Consider the following 18,507-nt stretch of genomic DNA (forward strand, 5'->3'; position numbering starts at 1 on the left):
GGTTTACAAACATCTCTTAGCAACTATCAGTGAAAAACGCATCGCACCCGCACTTGCTTGCGGATGCAATGCGTTTTTCACGCAGCCCCATTCACTTCTATGGGGCCAGGGCTGCGTGAAAAACGCAGAATATAGAACATTTTCACACAACTCAGAACTAATGCGTGAAAAACAACGCTCATGTACACAGACCCATTGAAAGGAATGGGTCAGGATTCAGTGCGGGTGCTATGCGTTCACATCACGCATTGCACCCGCACGGAAAACTCGCTCGTGTGAAAGGGGCCTATTAGCTCAGCTGCATTAAATGGATTCTCCAAGATTTACCTGTTTATGACCTATCCTGTAGGGGAACAGTGCTGCACTGCCAGGCACAACCACTACACAATGCAAGGGTGCTGCACAGATGGTCAGCGAGGGTCCCAGGGGGCAGACCCCTAATAATCTGATAATGATGACCAATCCTAATGATAGGTCATCAATAGTTAAATCATGGAGAGAACCCCTTTAAGGCAGAGCTGTGATATGTGACTACAGTTTGGTCCCTTTCACACAAGCGAGTTTTCCGAGCGGGTGCAATGCGTGACGTGAACGCATAGCACCCGCACTGAATCCTGACCCATTCGTTTCAATGGGTCCGTGTACATGAGCGTTTTTTTTCACGCATCAGTTCTGCATTGCGTGAAAAACGCAGCATGTCCTATATTCTGCGTTTTTCACGCAGCCCTGGCCCCATAGAAGTGAATAGGGCTTCAGGGAAAAACTCATTGCATCCGGAAGCAAGTGCAGATGCAATGCGTTTTTTATTGATAGTTGCTAGGAGGAGTTGTTTGCAAACCTTCAGTTTTTCATCACGCGCGTAAAAAACGCATCGAAACCTATTGCACCCCCGCGGAAACAACTGAACGCAATCGCAGACTAAACGGATTGAACTTGCTTGCAAAATGGTGCGAGTTTCACTGAACGCATCCTGAACGCATCAGGAGCCAATCCGTCACGCTCGTGTGAAAGAGGCCTTTAGCTACTGTGCATAGAGGAGTCTGAAGTAGTCTGAGACACACCCCTTTCTCGTTGTTGCTTCAGACGTCTTCTCTCCTCCTCCTTCCTGCAGCAGGAAGTCAATGCATGGGGAAACCATTTCTATTAAAGAGGTGGTCCGCTTTTGTAATATTGATGACCTATCTTCAGGATTATGGTTGTGCTTGGTATTGCAGCTCAGCATCATTCACTTGAATAGGAATGAGTTGCGCCTAGGCCATGTGACTGATGAACGTGACGTCACTGACCTAGAAAGAGGCCGCAGAGCTCACTGGAGCGCATGGCCTCTTTATAAAGCGGATCGGTGGGGATGTCGGGAGTCGGACCCTAGCCGATCTGATATTGATGACCTATCCTGAGGAAAGGCCATCGATATGAAAGGGGTTCTACAGTTTGTTTAAACTGATGATCTATCCTCTGGATCCCCGCCAATCAGCTGTTTGAAGGCAGCGGCGCTCCAGCAGCGGCACAGCCTTCTAACTGTTTACCGCTGGCCCAGTGATGTCACGACTAGTATCAACTGGCCTGGTCGGGGCTAAGCTCTATTCAAGTGAACGGAGCTTAGCCGCGCCCAGGCCAGTTGATACTAGTTGTGACGTCACTGGGCCAGCGGTAAACGGTGAGAAGGCCGCAGCACTACTGCCAGCGCCGCTGCCTTCTCAAACAGCTGATTGGCAGGGGTCCCAGGTGTTGGACCCCCACAGATCAGATGCTGATGATGTATCCAGAGGATAGATCATCAGTTTAAACAAACTGCAGAACCCCTTTTAATTATCTCAGACAACCCCTTTTAATTATCTCAGACAACCCCTTTAATTGTACAAGAATAAGTTAAGGGAAATTGTATGTGTTAGCACAAGGCTATGGTGTCACATCATTATTGCAATGACCAGAGGTGGACGTACAGTACCATATGGGCAATCTGTGCAGCTGCCCAAAGGCCCAATACGTAGGGGACCCACTGCCTGGATACAAGATTGTACGTATAGGACTAAGCTAATTCATTTTATGGTCCACATTTACTAGTGGATTGTTAGAGGGAAATGCGGGGGGGTGCTCTATAATGCGTTACTGGAGTGTAAGGGGCCATGTACTGGTTTTGCATGAGGACTGTCTGCTGAAGGACATGAAGGAAACACCTCACAGACTTATACAGTATATATAATGTGTTCTGTATATATATATATATATATGGATGTACTCCTTAATAAAAAATACTGAAGACACATCTGGTCATATTTTCAATGGACATTTATGCATTTTTACATATACTGTAATTTGCAACATCATATAGTCATAAAGTATCCTAAAGGCATAAATTCCAGAGTTGCAGAGTATATATAGAGAAGCCCCCTTTACACCAAGTGAACATAACATTGTATGAATGGAAAAGATCCATTCATCCAAATGCATCGCCGTGCAGCCTTTGTCTCTCTCAATCTATTCAGCTCATGTCCTGTGGTCAAACACATCGGGTTCATGCGTCACTTATAACCCGAGGCAAGCAGGCATTGGATGACCTTGTTTCACAATATGCAAACTGCACTGACAACAAGTCCATAGGAAACTATGGTAGTAAAGCATGCAATCATATTTAAAATGTATGTATAGTATGCAGATGTGATATTTAAAGGGGTGTTCTAGTCATTTCGAGTTATCCTCTATCCCCAAAATGAATGGAGCGGCAGGTGGGACATGTGCACTGCTGATCCATTCACCTCTATGGGACTGCTGAAAATAGCAATCTGCCCGTAGGTCCCGTAGAGATGAATGGAGCAACAGTGCGCATGCCCGACCTGCCGCTCTGCTCATTTCAGGTGGACTTGTGGGGCCCCCGTTATTGTGAATGTGACCATTCGGGCAGGAATTCTGACAGAAGTCATCATAGGAGGCCTGGTCTAGAGATGTCCCGAAACTATTCGCCGGCGAACAGTTCCCGGCGAACATAGCTTGTTCGTGTTTGCCGCGGCGGGCGAACATATGCGATGTTCGGTCCGCCCTCTATACATCATCATTGAGCAAACTTTGACCCTGTACCTCACAGTCAGCAGACACATTCCAGCCAATCAGCAGCAGACCCTCCCTCCCAGACCCTCCCACCTCCTGGACAGCATCCATCTTAGATTCATTCTGAAGCTGCAGTGTCACAAATTTGACTAAGTTGTAATCGCAATGCGATTAATGTAGGTTATATTAATCGCATTGCGAATTCAACTTACCACACTCTGCGTCAACTACGTAATTTTCCATGGGAGTTTTGCCATGGATCCCCCTCCGGCATGCCACAGTCCAGGTGTTAGTCCCCTTGAAACAACTTTTCCATCACTACTGTGGCCAGAAAGAGTCCCTGTGGGTTTTAAAATCCGCCTGCCTATTGAAGTCTATGGCGGTTCGCCTGGTCGTGATGTCAGAGGAAATACAGTCTCCACTGACGGCGCAGTCATGTGACCACTCTCCCGATTCTGCAGTGACAGAAAAAGTAGCGCAAGTACATTAGTAAGTTGCAGGGCCTTGCAGGGGAAAAGGAAATTTTTATACCTGGATAATGCCTTTAAAGGGAACCTGTCACCGGGATTTTGTGTATAGAGCTGAGGACATGGGTTGCTAGATGGCCGCTAGCACATCCGCAATACCCAGGCCCCATAGCTCTGTGTGCTTTTATTGTGTAAAAAAAATGATTTGATACATATGCAAATGAACCTGAGATGAGTCCTGTATGTGAGATGAGTCAGGGGCAGGACTCATCTCAGGTTAATTTGCATTTGTGGTCGGGGCTATATGTGGAAAGAACCTATCCCTCTAAGGTACATCCCAACAGAAACAGCGGCTTGAGTTGTGCCATAACCGCTTTCGTCGAGAGTACACCTGAAAGAGGGCATACCCTATGGGAGAGTAAAAGGAAAAGGGCGGGCTGGGAGGGGAACACTGCTGCCGTCCGTCCCCTGGAGAGAGGTGCGTGCAAGATATAGGGCAGAGCGCCCCTCCCACAAATGCAGGCCAATGAATCGGCCTTAATACTTGTGGTCGGGGCTATATGTGGAAAGAACCTATCCCTCTAAGGTACATCCCAACAGAAACAGCGGCTTGAGTTGTGCCATAACCGCTTTCGTCGAGAGTACACCTGAAAGAGGCCAAAAACCCAGCATGAGAATACAAGTGTGTTTATTAAACAAATCACAACACCAAATTCTGAAAGGCACAATAAATCTCGCTAACGGGGTTTGGAACATATCGGCTGTAACAAGAGGAGCGCCATCGACCCAACTTACGTATGATGTGCGTAGGCACCTGATTCCTGGAAGCGGCCGAGGCCGCCCCTATCCTGAACGAATGTCCTGACACCGTGAGGGGGTCCAGCCCTAGGTTGGCCGCGAGTATACGCGTGTGCGCTATGAATTGGGAGGTGGACAAAGCTGCTGACCCGAAGGGTAACAAGGGGGTATCAGCGCCGCGATCGGCCAGTGCCCCTGATAATTCCTGCAGGACGTGGACCGGACACCATTTGTGAGAAGTGGGGAAGAATTTGATTTGGACGGGGGGACCTGACTGGGAGGCCTTGGTCACAGGCAGGGACAAGATGAAACCCTCCGGGCTAGGGGTCAGCTGACGGCGGGCTAGGAAGGGGCCACTAAGTGACAGTGACGTGAATTCCCCCGGCCTCATGAATCCGTAAAAGGCAAGGTAGATGGCAGTTTTGAGCACTAAGCTTTGTAGACCTCCGAAGGGGCTTAGATCTAACAGATCGGACATGCTTCGGAACACTGGGCCGGAAATGGGCTGTCTACGGGGGCTTACCCCTGGGGTACATTTCTGTAGACCTCTCAGCGTGGCCTTGACCATGTGACTGGAAAATAACGATGTTCTTCCTGGATGGGAGAGGGACAAATGGTGTTGGACCCCCGACAGGTAGGTTTTGACGGTACTGTGAGACAGGTGCATGTGCTCATGACAGTAGCCGATAAATGCTAATATGAAATCAATATGGTCAAGGCCGCCTTGAGGGTGTTCCCGCTGGAATTTGCAGTACAACCGCCAGCCAGTGTTATATGCCCTGGCGGTATTAGCCGAGAGTGACCTGGCAAACAGCCCATGAGCCGTGGCCAAGAATTTGTTCAGCTGAGGATGAGCGCGGACGGATGAGGAGACGGGGTCCTCGACGTATCGGCTTCGGGGCAAACCTGAGAAAACAAAGAGTAATTCTGCTTAGCTAGCGCGTCGACTGCTACTACCTGCACATCATGTACGAGGGAGCCACAGAACAAGAAATTGTGTAGGAGTGACAGCTGAACCAGACGTCTCATCAAGGACATGGCCAGTTGAGACCTGGATTTGCCGCTGTCAAGGATAGCCACGGTGGAGGGGCCATCCGAGACAAAGACCACGGTACGGCCTGACCAAAGGTTACCCCACACCTGCGCTGCTGCCACCACGGGATACAAGTCCCTGGCCTCTGTTGCCTGGGAAGTTCCAGCGGCTTCACACAACTCCTCCGGCCACGCCCCATTCAGCCAGTGGGAGCCAAAAATAACAGTGAAACCAGTGCTGACCCCGCTGCTGGAGAATATGACGGGGGAGCTATGCGAGACCGCCGGGACAAACATGGACACGCCGTTCCAATGGCTCAAGAAATGGTCCCACATGCTCAAGTCTGCTTGCGCTTGACTGTCCAGGAATACTGGACTATCCTGACAGGGGGCTGCTGAGAGAAGTGGTAACAATCTGGCTACAAAAGACCTACCCTGAGGGATGACGCGCATCGCAAAATTCAACATGCCTAACAAGGACTGCAGTTCTACCTTGGTGGTGACCCTACCAGTGACGAAACCGTGAATGACTGCCCGGACCCTAACCAACTTATCTTCTGGCAACCTAGCTGACATGCTCTCTGTGTCTAAAACTATGCCCAGGAAGGTGATGGTGGTCGCAGGACCATCCACTTTTGGGGGAAACGAGGATCCCTAATTGAGCGAAGCATGCTAACAGGCTCTGGAGATCGCGCCGCGAGCCCTGTGGAGATTCGATCAGCAAAAAATCGTCCAAGTAATGGATGACATGTTCACAACCAAACCTGTTCTCAAGGATCCAATGCAAAGCTTTCGCCAGCTGATCGAAAATCCAAGGGCTGCTACGGGACCCGAAAGTCAGCTTAGTAGCGAAATAATAAAGGGAATTCCACTTGATCCCGTGCCACTGCCATAGCTCTGGCCTGATCGGCATCAACTTGAAAGCGTCGGATATGTCCGCTTTGGATAGGATCGCCCCAGGGCCTGTGGCAAGGATGAGTGCAATAGCCTGATCGATGGAGGCGTACACCATACTGACTTCCTCGGCTGGAATGAGCGAATTCAGACTTGGTGTAACTAACCCATGAGGCGCTGATAGGTCGAAAATCAACCTTTCTTTGTGGCTGAATTTTCCCGTGACTACCCCTATGGGGCTGACCCTCCAGCGTTCGAACGGGGAAGACGAAAAGGGGCCGATGACGTACCCTTTGTCTAACTCCAACTGGAGGAGTCTATCTATGGACCCTGGGTTATGTGATGCAGATTGCAGGTTTCTACACTCATAGGTGTCGTCCGGTAACGCTACAAGACCTGTATGAAAACCATTACTGAAGCCTGACACAAGAAAGTCGCGAAAGGAAGCATCCTCATGCTCCTGCAAGTAAAGTTCAAGGAGGTCTACATTTACCACACTCATGTAACGTTTATCGGTTTTTAATGAGCACGCAACCTTCGGGTGGGCTCGGAAGCAGTTAACGCAAATGTGTAACAGACGGCACTGACTATAATTGCAAGTTGCGAAATTAAAGTTATTACAAATTTGTGACCTGCCCAGGTACTTAATTGGGCGGCCGAGTTTGTCTACCGTAGGATTCTGCTGGACGCCAGCCGATGGACCAGGGATAGGGGGAGAAGAGTTGGACCTCGGGGCACTCGCGGCATTATGACACCATTCTCCTGTGTGATAAATAGATTGGCACGAAGAACACGCTGGGGCTTTAAGGCCAGCGAAATGCCTGCAGAAAATTTCGGTGTCAATGTTCGCCCAGTTGGTAGTAAACTGGAACTGACAAAGTGCTGCTGCCGCCTTTGCGGAGAACGAGCAATGGTAGTCATAAAACCCGAAGCCTGCGTACTTGTAGCCCAACTCAGTGACCCTGAAGAGATACAGGTCCAACTCCTCTCTCCTATCCGGCCGTACGGAACAGACGATATCTCGGTAGAGACTAAAGGCGAGTACAAACTCTGGAATTGTTAATTTCCTGCTGAGCCTGAGATCGCGTCCCTTCAGGACAACAGAAACATCGCCGCATGCGATGACCCTGTTGTCCGACAGGTCACGAGTGGCAATTAGGAGGGAGGCTAGGTTCACGTCTCTGCCATCGAGGATGTCTTTTTTGATGTTTGCCGGGATGAAATGGGCTGGAGTGACATTGGGCACTGTAACAAAGTTACCTGAGGTACTGGCAACAGGTGCCGTTGCTACCGGTAACAAAGTAGTGGGTGAAGATAAGGCAGTGACCCTAGTCTCAACCGACTCCAACCTGGATTGCACACCAGACATAGAGGAGGTGAGGCTGTTCAGCATGACGTGGAGCTGCGTTAGGGAGGTCTGAACCGTGGCCATAGAGACCACCTGATGACTTGGCTCTGCAGGGGTGGACCCCAGGAGTCGGTACAACTCCGCCTTCCGGGCAGCGGCCGGAAAAGGAATGCCTCTTTTGTTTAGTTCAGACATGAGCTTGGGCACAGTCCAATTACGCAGAGATGGCATACTGCCGGATTCCGATGCCCTGGAATCCAAGTCTTCGCCAGAAGCATCCACGATATCTGAGACGTGGGACATGACCAGACTGAAAAAACAAGCAAAATGACGGACCGTCACTAACACTGTCTGGCACCAATTAACTAACCCCGTGACTAGACACCACCACCGGTACCGCAGAAACCGTCATGCAAAGGCAACCAACCCTGGTGACCACCTGACAGCGGAGGTAAGGAGAAAGAGGAGACGTGAGAGTAAAATAATAGGAGCCAAAGAAGGAGGACCTTACCGAACCGGACACGATGCTGATATGAGAATAGCAACAAGGAATCAACCGTAGGAAAAGACCTGTTCGCATGAATTAAGCAGAATAAGTATAAAAATATACATATATATTTTTTTTTTTTTTTTTTTTCCTTTTAAAAAACAGTGCTGGCGCTTGCGTTCAAACGGTCTGAAACTGGACGACGAGACCTGAGAGTCAGATCACCGCGGTGCCGTGGCGTCGGCTGAAGGCTGACGGGCCAACATTCAAATAAAACTCAACTACCTAATTAGCAAGCAAATTGCGACAGGTGTATAGGTAACAAGAAAAACTGCACACCTGAGACAAAAGCAACTGACGAAATGCCATGCAACGTGAGGGGTCTGGCGCGCCCCTACTAAACCAGACTTAGGGGCGCCTGTTACTGAGGGGCTACCACCACCAATTCCTGACCAACACATTGCATAGCATTACCCCCTACCTATGCGATAGCACGGCGGCCCGTGCCAGACTTTGCCTCATAACACTTATATGTGTATCCCCTAACGACCAGTTTCCCAGGCATCATTATTTCCAGTGAAGTACAATTATAAAAAGAAAGGTAACAAACCAAAGAACACACCTCCGGCAGCCACGTGGCCTGCCGTCAAAGTACTATTTGGAGGCTGCGCCTGGTTAAGGCTTGGACACGGGAAAATACCCCCAGCACCTCTGAGCTCACCGTGCCACCGATGACGTCACTGTCATCGGTGTACCACCTGGAGCATAGAAACTGGTGCGCTACTACTCCGCTGTAACAAAATAGCCCCCCACTCCCCCTTTTCTCATATAACTGCATTCATGAACTTAAACTCCTATTAACCCCCCTTTTGGTCCGATACACAACAATACTCCCCTATGTGACTAACATCATATGTGAATGAAAACGAGAACGGAGTGCCGCTGACTCCTGCTGCCTGCGTGCCAGTCACGTGGGAGCGGGCGTGCTGCCAGACGGTCGAGCCGGTGTGGGGATGTCCCTCTCTCACCTAAGAGAGACCGACCCCACCGACCGGACTAGCGAGGCGACGTATGGAGAGGCTGAAGTTACTTACCCACCGCACGAGGAGCGAAACCGGACGCCGGAGCACGGACGAAGCGCTTGACCGGAAGTGACACACTGTTGTCTGGGAAACGCTGACGCCGACAGCCGGAAACAGGAACACTGCTGCCGTCCGTCCCCTGGAGAGAGGTGCGTGCAAGATATAGGGCAGAGCGCCCCTCCCACAAATGCAGGCCAATGAATCGGCCTTAATACATGTATCAAATCGTTTTTTTTACACAATAAAAGCACACAGAGCTATGGGGACTGGGTATTGTGGATGTGCTAGCGGCCATCTAGCAGCCCATGTCCCCAGCTCTATACACAAAATCCCGGTGACAGGTTCCCTTTAAGATAACTGATGTCACTACATATTATGACAAATGGCAAGTACATGGATAAACTCAGCACCGCTACAACTATACATCTAAAACAACAGGGAGAGATTGATCAGAATGTTGTCTTATAAAAGCAATAAAGGACAAGCAAGAGAAGTGATGTTCTAGGTGCTTTATAAGAGACATAAAGAATAAGGAATAGCCAGCGATAAAGCGTACGGCAGGCTTTATACTCGCCTTGTGACCAGAGGAATAAGATGTTGCATTTGATGAAGCTAGCAACAAATCATCACATAAATCTTGTACTGTCCGCGTAATAAAACCGCTGTAGGGGGCTCAGATGGATCAGGCGGCTCCGTTACACAGTGTGATTCAGAAACAGAGAATTTTGCCCCTTTAGTTTTTTGGGGGTGTTGGAGAATTTGGCTCAGTAAATTCCTCTAATTTCCATATGTGAAGCCGGGCACCTAGCTGGGAAGATTCAAGGGTCTTAGGAAAAATGAATCGCCAGCGTATGTAAACCTTCTAGATAAGTTACATGGCTCTGTCCGCCTCCAGGATCAGTGAATAAGACTAAGAAGTGCTTTACTGTCACAAAATCCGTCACAGTAATGGCGCACAGCAGCCTAAACAACCTGGCCACGGCGGCATGTAAGGGTACTGTAACCTAAAGCCAGAGATTAATGATCACGTCTTTAGCCAAATGATGGATCTGCCATCTTTATAGTAATTCCTACTGTCTGCAATAAATGTCCCATCCAAGTCACGGCTTTTAGCTCTCTTATTTATTACAAGTGGTCCAGCGCACCGATAAGCTCTGCTGCATACATCTGTCACCGGTTCAGTCTTCCCGCTGTACAATATACTGTATTTTTTTGCAGTATTCCTACTCCCAGATGCTAACAGTCATGTAAAGAGCCTTATTCACTACATCATTATGCGCCTGCTTTTCATTGGGCTTGGAAAGGGTTAATTGCTGGACTAATTGTTCTGACTGTACGGGCTCATACACATGAACGCATTCTTTGTCCGCATTTGATCCCCATTTTTTGTGGGTCAGATGCTCACCCCTTCACTTCAATGGGGCCGCAAAAGATGCGGACAGCACACCGGCCGCAACCCTGTAAATATACAGAGAATGAGCAGAAGAGTGCACAGGAGACAACAATACTGTAAGGGAGCGCTAAATGGACATCACTACTGTAAGGGGGGCATAACTACTGTGTGGGGGCACTAAGAGGGAATAACTACTGTGTGGGGGCACTAAGGTGGAATAACTACTGTGTGGGGGCATAACTACTGTGTGGGGGCACTAAGGGGGAATAACTACCGTGTGGGGGCATAACTACTGTGTGGGGGCACTAAGGGGGAATAACTACTGTGTGGGGGCACTAAGGGGGAATAACTACTGTGTGGGGGCACTAATGGGGCATAACTACTGTGTGGGGGCATAACTACTGTGTGGGGGCACTAAGGGGCATCACTACTGTGTGGGGGAACTAAGGGGGCATAACTATTGTGTGGGGGCACTAAGGAGACACAACTATTGTGTGGGGGCACTAAGGGGACACAACTATTGTGTGGGGGCACTAAGGGGTCACAACTATTGTGTGGGGGCACTAAAGGGGCATCACTACTGTGTGGGGGAACTAAGGGGGCATAACTATTGTGTGGGGGCACTAAGGAGACACAACTATTGTGTGGGGGCACTAAGGGGACACAACTATTGTGTGGGGGCACTAAGGGGTCACAACTATTGTGTGGGGGCACTAAAGGGGCATAACTACTGTGTGGGGGCACTAAGGAGGCACAACTATTGTGTGGGGTCACTAAGGGGGCACAACTATTGTGTGGGGGCACTAAGGGGGCACAACTACTGTGTGGGGGCACTAAGGGGGCACAACTATTGTGTGGGGGCACTAAGGGGACACAACTATTGTGTGGGGGCACTAAGGGGGCATAACTACTGTGTGGGGGTACTAAGGAGGCACAACTATTGTGTGGGGGCACTAAGGGGGCACAACTATTGTGTGGGGCCACTAATGGGGCACAACTACTGTGTGGGGGCACTAAGGGGGCACAACTATTGTGTGGGGGCACTAAGGGGGCACAACTATTGTGTGGGGGCACTAAGGGGCACAACTATTGTGTGGGGCCACTAAGGGGGCACAACTACTGTGTGGGGGCACTAAGGGGGCACAACTATTGTGTGGGGGCACTAAGGGGCACAACTATTGTGTGGGGCCACTAAGGGGGCACAACTATTGTGTGGGGGCACTAAGGGGGCACAACTATTGTGTGGGGGCACTAAGGGGGCACAACTACTGTGTGGGGCCACTAAGGGGCACAACTATTGTGTGGGGCCACTAAGGGGGCACAACTATTGTGTGGGGGCACTAAGGGGGCACAACTATTGTGTGGGGGCACTAAGGGGGCACAACTTTTGTGTGGGGGCACTAAGGGGCACAACTATTGTGTGGGGCCACTAAGGGGGCACAACTATTGTGTGGGGCCACTAAGGGGGCACAACTACTGTGTGGGGGCACTAAGGGGGCACAACTATTGTGTGGGGGCACTAAGGGGGCACAACTACTGTGTGGGGGCACTAAGGAAGCACAACTATTGTGTGGGGGCACTAAGGGGGCACAACTATTGTGTGGATGCACTAAGCAGATATTGTGTGGAGGCACTAAGGGGTCATTCTACAGTCTGGGGATAGTAAAGGGGAATCATTACTGTGTGGGGGCACTAAGTGGACTGCGTGGGATTGGGCATGTATGTATATATATACACATTTTTTTTAATTTGTCTTAAAGATTCTCTTGAATGCATTAGTGTTTTCGAAACTGTGAAGCACCCACTTGACATCCTGTATGGGTGACCACCTCCTGAACAGTGCACGTAGATGCATACGAAGACCCACCTACTATAACACTACTACTGTATATGTTTTCCATTCATTTCCCCTGCATCTTCCCCATCTTCACCTGTCTGCCCCCAGTGCTGAACCTAAGGGCCTTTTTCCTAGGCCAAGGAATGAACGCTTGTTACCGGTAATTCTCCTTGTAAAGGTGACATCAATCGCCTACCAAACAAGCAAAATGTTTTCTTCTTGGGTGATCAGATCTTTCATGCGGCATCTAAAATCGTAATTTCTCCATCTGTAAACAGTGGCGGTGCTGCTTACAATATGTATGTACGTAAATATACATGCGAATCATAATGATTTTGTCCCCCCTTTTTCTTTGCGTCAGGCTATATGAAAAGCACTTTAAAGGGGTCTTCCGAGACTTTACTACTAATGACCTATAGGTCATCAATATCTGATTGCTGGGGGTCTGACACCCGGGACCCCCGCCGATCAGCTGTTTGAGAAGGCAGCGGCGCTCGCAGTAGAGCCGCAACCTTCTCCAGCTTTTCCTAGGCTATGCTGTGTTACGTTCATGAGTTAGATGGCCTAGGCGCAGCATAGCCCTATTTAAATGAATGGAGCTAAGCTGCGATACCAATCATGACCACTATACAACGTACGGCGCTGTGCTTGGTAAGCTGAGATACTGATGGCCTATCCAGAAGATAGGTCATGAGTAAAAAACTCATGGACAACCCCTTTAAGCGAGTGCAGAGTAAATTATCGTATACCATGCTGGCCTGGCATCTTTGTGCAGAAGAGGAGGTTCACTATCAGCACGTTCCTCACAATCAAGCACTTCCTCTAAACTGTCACACACAGATTTCTCTCATCTGGATGTCACACATCGTGTCTCTCTTCATCTCCTTCTTTCTCATCTCCTGTTTAGGAAATAGCGTGTCGCCAGCTGAACATGCTAAAGAATTTGACCCCAGAATTTCGGACAGATGTCACAAAGATGTCCGCCTCAAGCGAAACAGAGAGAAATTCTTGCATCCTTAGAAAGAGAAATACAGTTAATAAGTCGGGACATAAGGGTATAAAGCATGAGGAGACGCACATGTCGCATCCTGGATGTACCTAGGCGGCACAAGGAATACTAAACCTCGGTAGTATCAGTGGGCATCGGAACAAGCCATAAGGAGGCCACACACATTAGGTGACTGTCCGCTGAACCCAACTATGTGGCCACAGGGTGTCCTGACTGAAAACAGGGATCGGGCATGTTGTTTGTTTGTTCCCACAGGAGAGAAGCTACTGCTGTACATGGAGGTGACAGCTGCAGCCAATCAGTGACATGTATCGCATGCTAAAGCCAGTGATTGGTTGCAGTAGTCATATGGATGGATGTGACATCATCACTGTAGGGCAAGTAAACAGAGATCAGAAGAGAAAAGGTTGGCACCTTGTTTAACAGGGGAGTATAGTATATTTTATTATTTTTATTAACTTTCCTGCTTTTTCCATTTTTTTTCCACCCTCACACAGTGCAAACCACAGAAACACCACCACATAGTGCAAACTACAAAAATACCACCACATAGTGCAAAGTACAACAATACTACCATATAGTGCAAACCACAAAAATACCACCACATAGTGCAAAGTACAACAATACTACCATATAGTGCAAACCACAAAAATACCACCACATAGTGCAAAGTACAACAATACTACCATATAGTGCAAACCACAAAAATACCACCACATAGTGCAAACCACAGAAACACCACCACATAGTGCAAACTACAAAAATACCACCACATAGTGCAAAGTACAACAATACTACCAAATAGTGCAAACTATGAAAATATTACCATATAGTGCAAACCACAAAAACATCACCATATAGTGCAAACTACAATAATACTACAATACATACAAACTACAATAATACTACCATACAGTACAAACTACAATAATACTACCATACAGTACAAACTACAATAATACTACCATACAGTACAAACTACAATAATACTACCATACAGTACAAACTACAATAATACTACCATACAGTACAAACTACAATAAAACCACCATATAGTGGAAAACTACAATACCCCATCATACAATGCAATCTATACCACTATATAGTGCAAACTACAATACTACCATATAGTGCATACTGCGATCATACAGTGCAAACCACAATGCCCCTCATATGGCAGTGCCACGTGTCCCACGCAGTTGTAGACACAATGTAGATGGACACTTACCTTCTGCACCTTCCTATGTTGCCGTCCTGTTTCAGTTACAGCCAGTGAGCACATCATACATGTACTATGTCCTCACACATCAACACATATGTGAGCACGGGCTGAGCGTGTAGAAATATCTCTGGTTTCCGTGACCCTGCAAAGACATTTTCTACATATCTTTCCTTATAAACGAACCAAAAATCTGCTTCCTGCAGCGTACACAAGGGAACGGCTATAGAGCCATTCCCAAGGACATCGATGACACCGCTTCTAGGGAAGGTCACCAAGGCTAAATGACAAGCTATTAATAAATGTGCCTGAGACAATGTACATCCAGATGCAAAATAATAAAAACTTCTCTTCACATGTATTGTATTCAGTTTTATTGTACCCATATCATTTAGTGCCTGACATCATGGCGATATTGGACAGTGCGCTGAATCCTATAGTCCGGGTTATAACCCAAGGCCCATTATAGGACATTTTGGCTGTATTTTGTTGGTTTTGCCTTTGTATTGAGTATAAAAAAATATTACCAAGTGAGCGTCAACAAGCTGCTGCTAAAAGATCTTATTAAGTCCGCATCCGTTCCGCAATTTTACTGAACGGGTACGGACTCATTCATTTCAATGGGGCCGCAAAAGGTGCAGAAGGCACACCGCATGCTGTCCGCATCCATAGTTCCGTTGCGCTGCCCTGCAAAAAAATATAGAGCATGTGCTATTCTTGTCTGAAAATGTGGACAAGAATAGGCATTTTCTATGACCGCGGATCCGCAAAACACTAAGGTTGCGTGAATGTAGCCTAAAGGGGTTTTCCGGGACCCCCTAAAAATTGTGTGGAATGTTACAAAATACAAAAGGAAACTTACTCACCTGCTCAATCCTCCGCTGTTCCCGCGGTCTATGCCTCTGTCAAGGCTTTGATGACATGTCTTACTACTCCACATAACTGCTGCAGCCAATCACTGGTCTTAGAGGTCACCAGAAATGGAAACACAGACCGCCAGGATCACCAGAATGGATGTGTTGAAATAGTGAGGAATTTTGTAAGGTCATTTTTGTATTTTTTTTTAAACATTCCTGACCTTCCCCACAATTTTTGAGGGTCCTAGAAAAACCATTAGGGGGCTGCCACACGTTCAAGTTTTTAATTTCAGTTTTTGAGGCCAAAATCAGGTGTGGATTATAACAGGGGAGAAAGTATTAAATGGGTTGTATCACAAAATACTGTATATTCAACATTTCTCAAACCAGCCCCTGGATCTGAATACTTTAGTAATTTCATGTAATTAAAAACTTAGTATAGCCAGCGAGCTATTCAATAAAATGTATTTATACAGCGCCACCTGCTGTTGGTTCCTATGCTTATTTCTTGTCCGCCTCACTGAGCTGGTCGAACGTGCTCAGTTTAAATCTTCAACTGTTAGCAGCCTTACGTCCTGTGGCAGTTACAGGAAGAGAGCTGCAGCAGAAAGGACACGTCCCCTGAGCTGCCAGGCTGAAAATAACCTAGCAGACCAATTGGAGCAGTGAATGGGGAGATCTCTGGATCCATGTGCAGTTTGAGGTTGGTTCTAGCTGTCTGATTTTCATTTTTTACATCAATCATGGGATAACCCCTTTAATGATAGAAACTACTTCTGTTTTTTTAATCCATTCTGGGTTTTGGCTTCAAAAACTGCATCCAAAAACCTGAATGTGTGTGTGGCAGCACCGTTAAGACAATATTACACTCTAAAGCCTCATGCAGACGTCCGTGGAACACGGTCCGTGAGATCCCGGACTGGCATTGCAGGAGCGCACGGCGTCATAACAACCAATGACGGCGCGCGCTCCTGCAATGCCAGTCCGGTATCTCATGACTGTGTTCCACGGACATCTGCATGAGGCTAAATTAGCAAGTGAATATCTAAATACTTAGGGTGCTGCTACAAGTCGTGGCTGTGCTGCAGAAAAACCGCACCAAAAAACGCATTCGGTTTTTGCAACAACATACCTGCGTTTATGGTGTGTTTTCTTCCAGAAAAGGGAAAACACACAGCAGACTTAAAGGGATTGTCTCACTTGACTTCAGTAAATGTCATTTATCATGTAGAGAAAGTTAAAGGGGTATTGCCATCTGAGACAATGGGGGCATATCACTAGGATATCCCTCCGTTATCTGATAGGTGTGGGTCCCACCTCTGGGACCCTCACATGGGTGTAGGAACCCCAAAAAATCTGGGGGGGACAGCATTTTTGCTCGCCGGGTATATTCTTATTCAGTAAACTGTGAGTTGTTTATATCGTTACATTTTAAGTGTGTGTGTGTGAAAAATCTCACAACAAAAAAATATGCAAAATAAACAGTTCTTTGTTTATCAGGTCACAGAAATTAACCAAACGTTTGGCATATATTTCAGTTATTCTGGGTACTTTCTCTGCCCCCTTCCCCCCGCCTAAACAATAATCTCCCCTTATATATAATTTACTTACAGTTCTGAAGACTCAGGGGTGCTGGCTGGCTTGGCCGGGCAGAAGGAGTGTGGGAGACTGTGAGGCCTTTTTCTCCAAGCTGCTCCGGATCAGTGCTCTGGGCAGCTGGGTCCGGGCTGGAAGTGGGCACAATAAGAAAATTTTTTTTTTCATTACACCTCAGGTCAGACCACCAATCAGACCCCCAATGTTAATCAGACCTCAGCTAACAGCCCCAATAAGATCCCCAATGTTAATAAGACCTCAGATCACACCTCAGCTCAGACCCCAATATGAATGACCCCCAATCAGACCTCAGATAAGAGCCCCATGCCTCATAGCAGCCCCCAAAGCCTCTCCAGCAGCCCCCAGTGCCTCTCATCAGCCCCCCAGTGCCTCTCATCAGCCCCCCCAGTGCCTCTCATCAGCCAGTAATAACAGCCCCCCCAATCATGTGCGAGTAATAACAGCCCCCCCAATCATGTGCCAGTAATAACAGGGCCCCCCCCATTATGTGCCAGTAATAACAGGGCCCCCCACAATCATGTGCCAATAATAACAGACCCCCCCAATCATGTGCCAGTAATAACAGCCCCACCAATCATGTGCCAGTAATAACAGCCCCCCCAATCATGTGCCAGTAATAACAGGCCCCCCCCAATCATGTGCCAGTAATAACAGGGCCCCCCAATCATGTGCCAGTATTAACAGCCCCCCCCATCATGTGCCAATATTAACAGGCCCCCCCCCAATCATGTGCCAGTAATAACGGCCCCCCCAATCATGTGCCAGTAATAACAGCCCCCCCAATCATGTGCGAGTAATAACAGCCCCCCCAATCATGTGCCAGTAATAACAGGGCCCCCCCCATTATGTGCCAGTAATAACAGGGGCCCCCCAATCATGTGCCAGTAATAACAGGGCCCCCCACAATCATGTGCCAATAATAACAGAGCCCCCCCCATCATGTACCAGTAATAACAGGGCCCCCCACAATCATGTGCCAGTAATAACAGGGCCCCCCCCCCCAATCATGTGCCAGTAATAACAGGCCCCCCCCCCATTATGTGCCAATAATAACAGCCCCCCCCCATTATGTACCAGTAATAACAGGGCCCCCCCAATCATGTGCCAGTAATAACAGCCCCCCCAATCATGTGCCAGTAATAACAGCCCCCCCTCTCCCCCCCCCCATTATGTGCCAGTAAAACTAAGTATTGTATATATTTTTTAAAAAAATTAACACTTATACTTACCTCTTTGGAGCGATGCGATGCAGGCCTCTTCCGGCCTGTGTCCCGACTCCAGCGCTGAACGGCTCAGGCGGCGCGATGACGTCATCGCGCCGCCTACGCCAGCCTCTGATAGGCTGCCGGCCTAGTAGTGCCGGCAGCCTATCAGAGGAACAGGAAAGGGACACACCTCCCTGCCCTGCTCATCCGCACAGCC

At 48.2% G+C, this 18,507-nt stretch overlaps 1 protein-coding gene across 2 annotated transcripts in view; it reads right to left on the reverse strand.

Annotated features, from left to right (window-relative positions):
• Positions 1-18,507, reverse strand: part of DOCK10 (dedicator of cytokinesis 10) — a 374,360-nt gene that overhangs the window by 344,226 nt on the left and 11,627 nt on the right. Inside the window, exon 1 of one of the 2 annotated variants that reach the window (XM_040428073.1) lies at positions 14,621-14,836. The exons of the other annotated variant lie outside the window; for it this stretch is intronic. Within the exon in view, the coding sequence (XP_040284007.1) occupies positions 14,621-14,677 (57 nt within the window). The 5' untranslated portion in view covers positions 14,678-14,836. Of the gene's footprint in view, positions 1-14,620; positions 14,837-18,507 lie in introns of those variants that run through there. 2 annotated transcript variants of the gene reach the window in all.

This window comes from Bufo bufo, chromosome 4 (assembly GCF_905171765.1).
Source record: "Bufo bufo chromosome 4, aBufBuf1.1, whole genome shotgun sequence".
Lineage (NCBI taxonomy): Eukaryota > Metazoa > Chordata > Amphibia > Anura > Bufonidae > Bufo > Bufo bufo.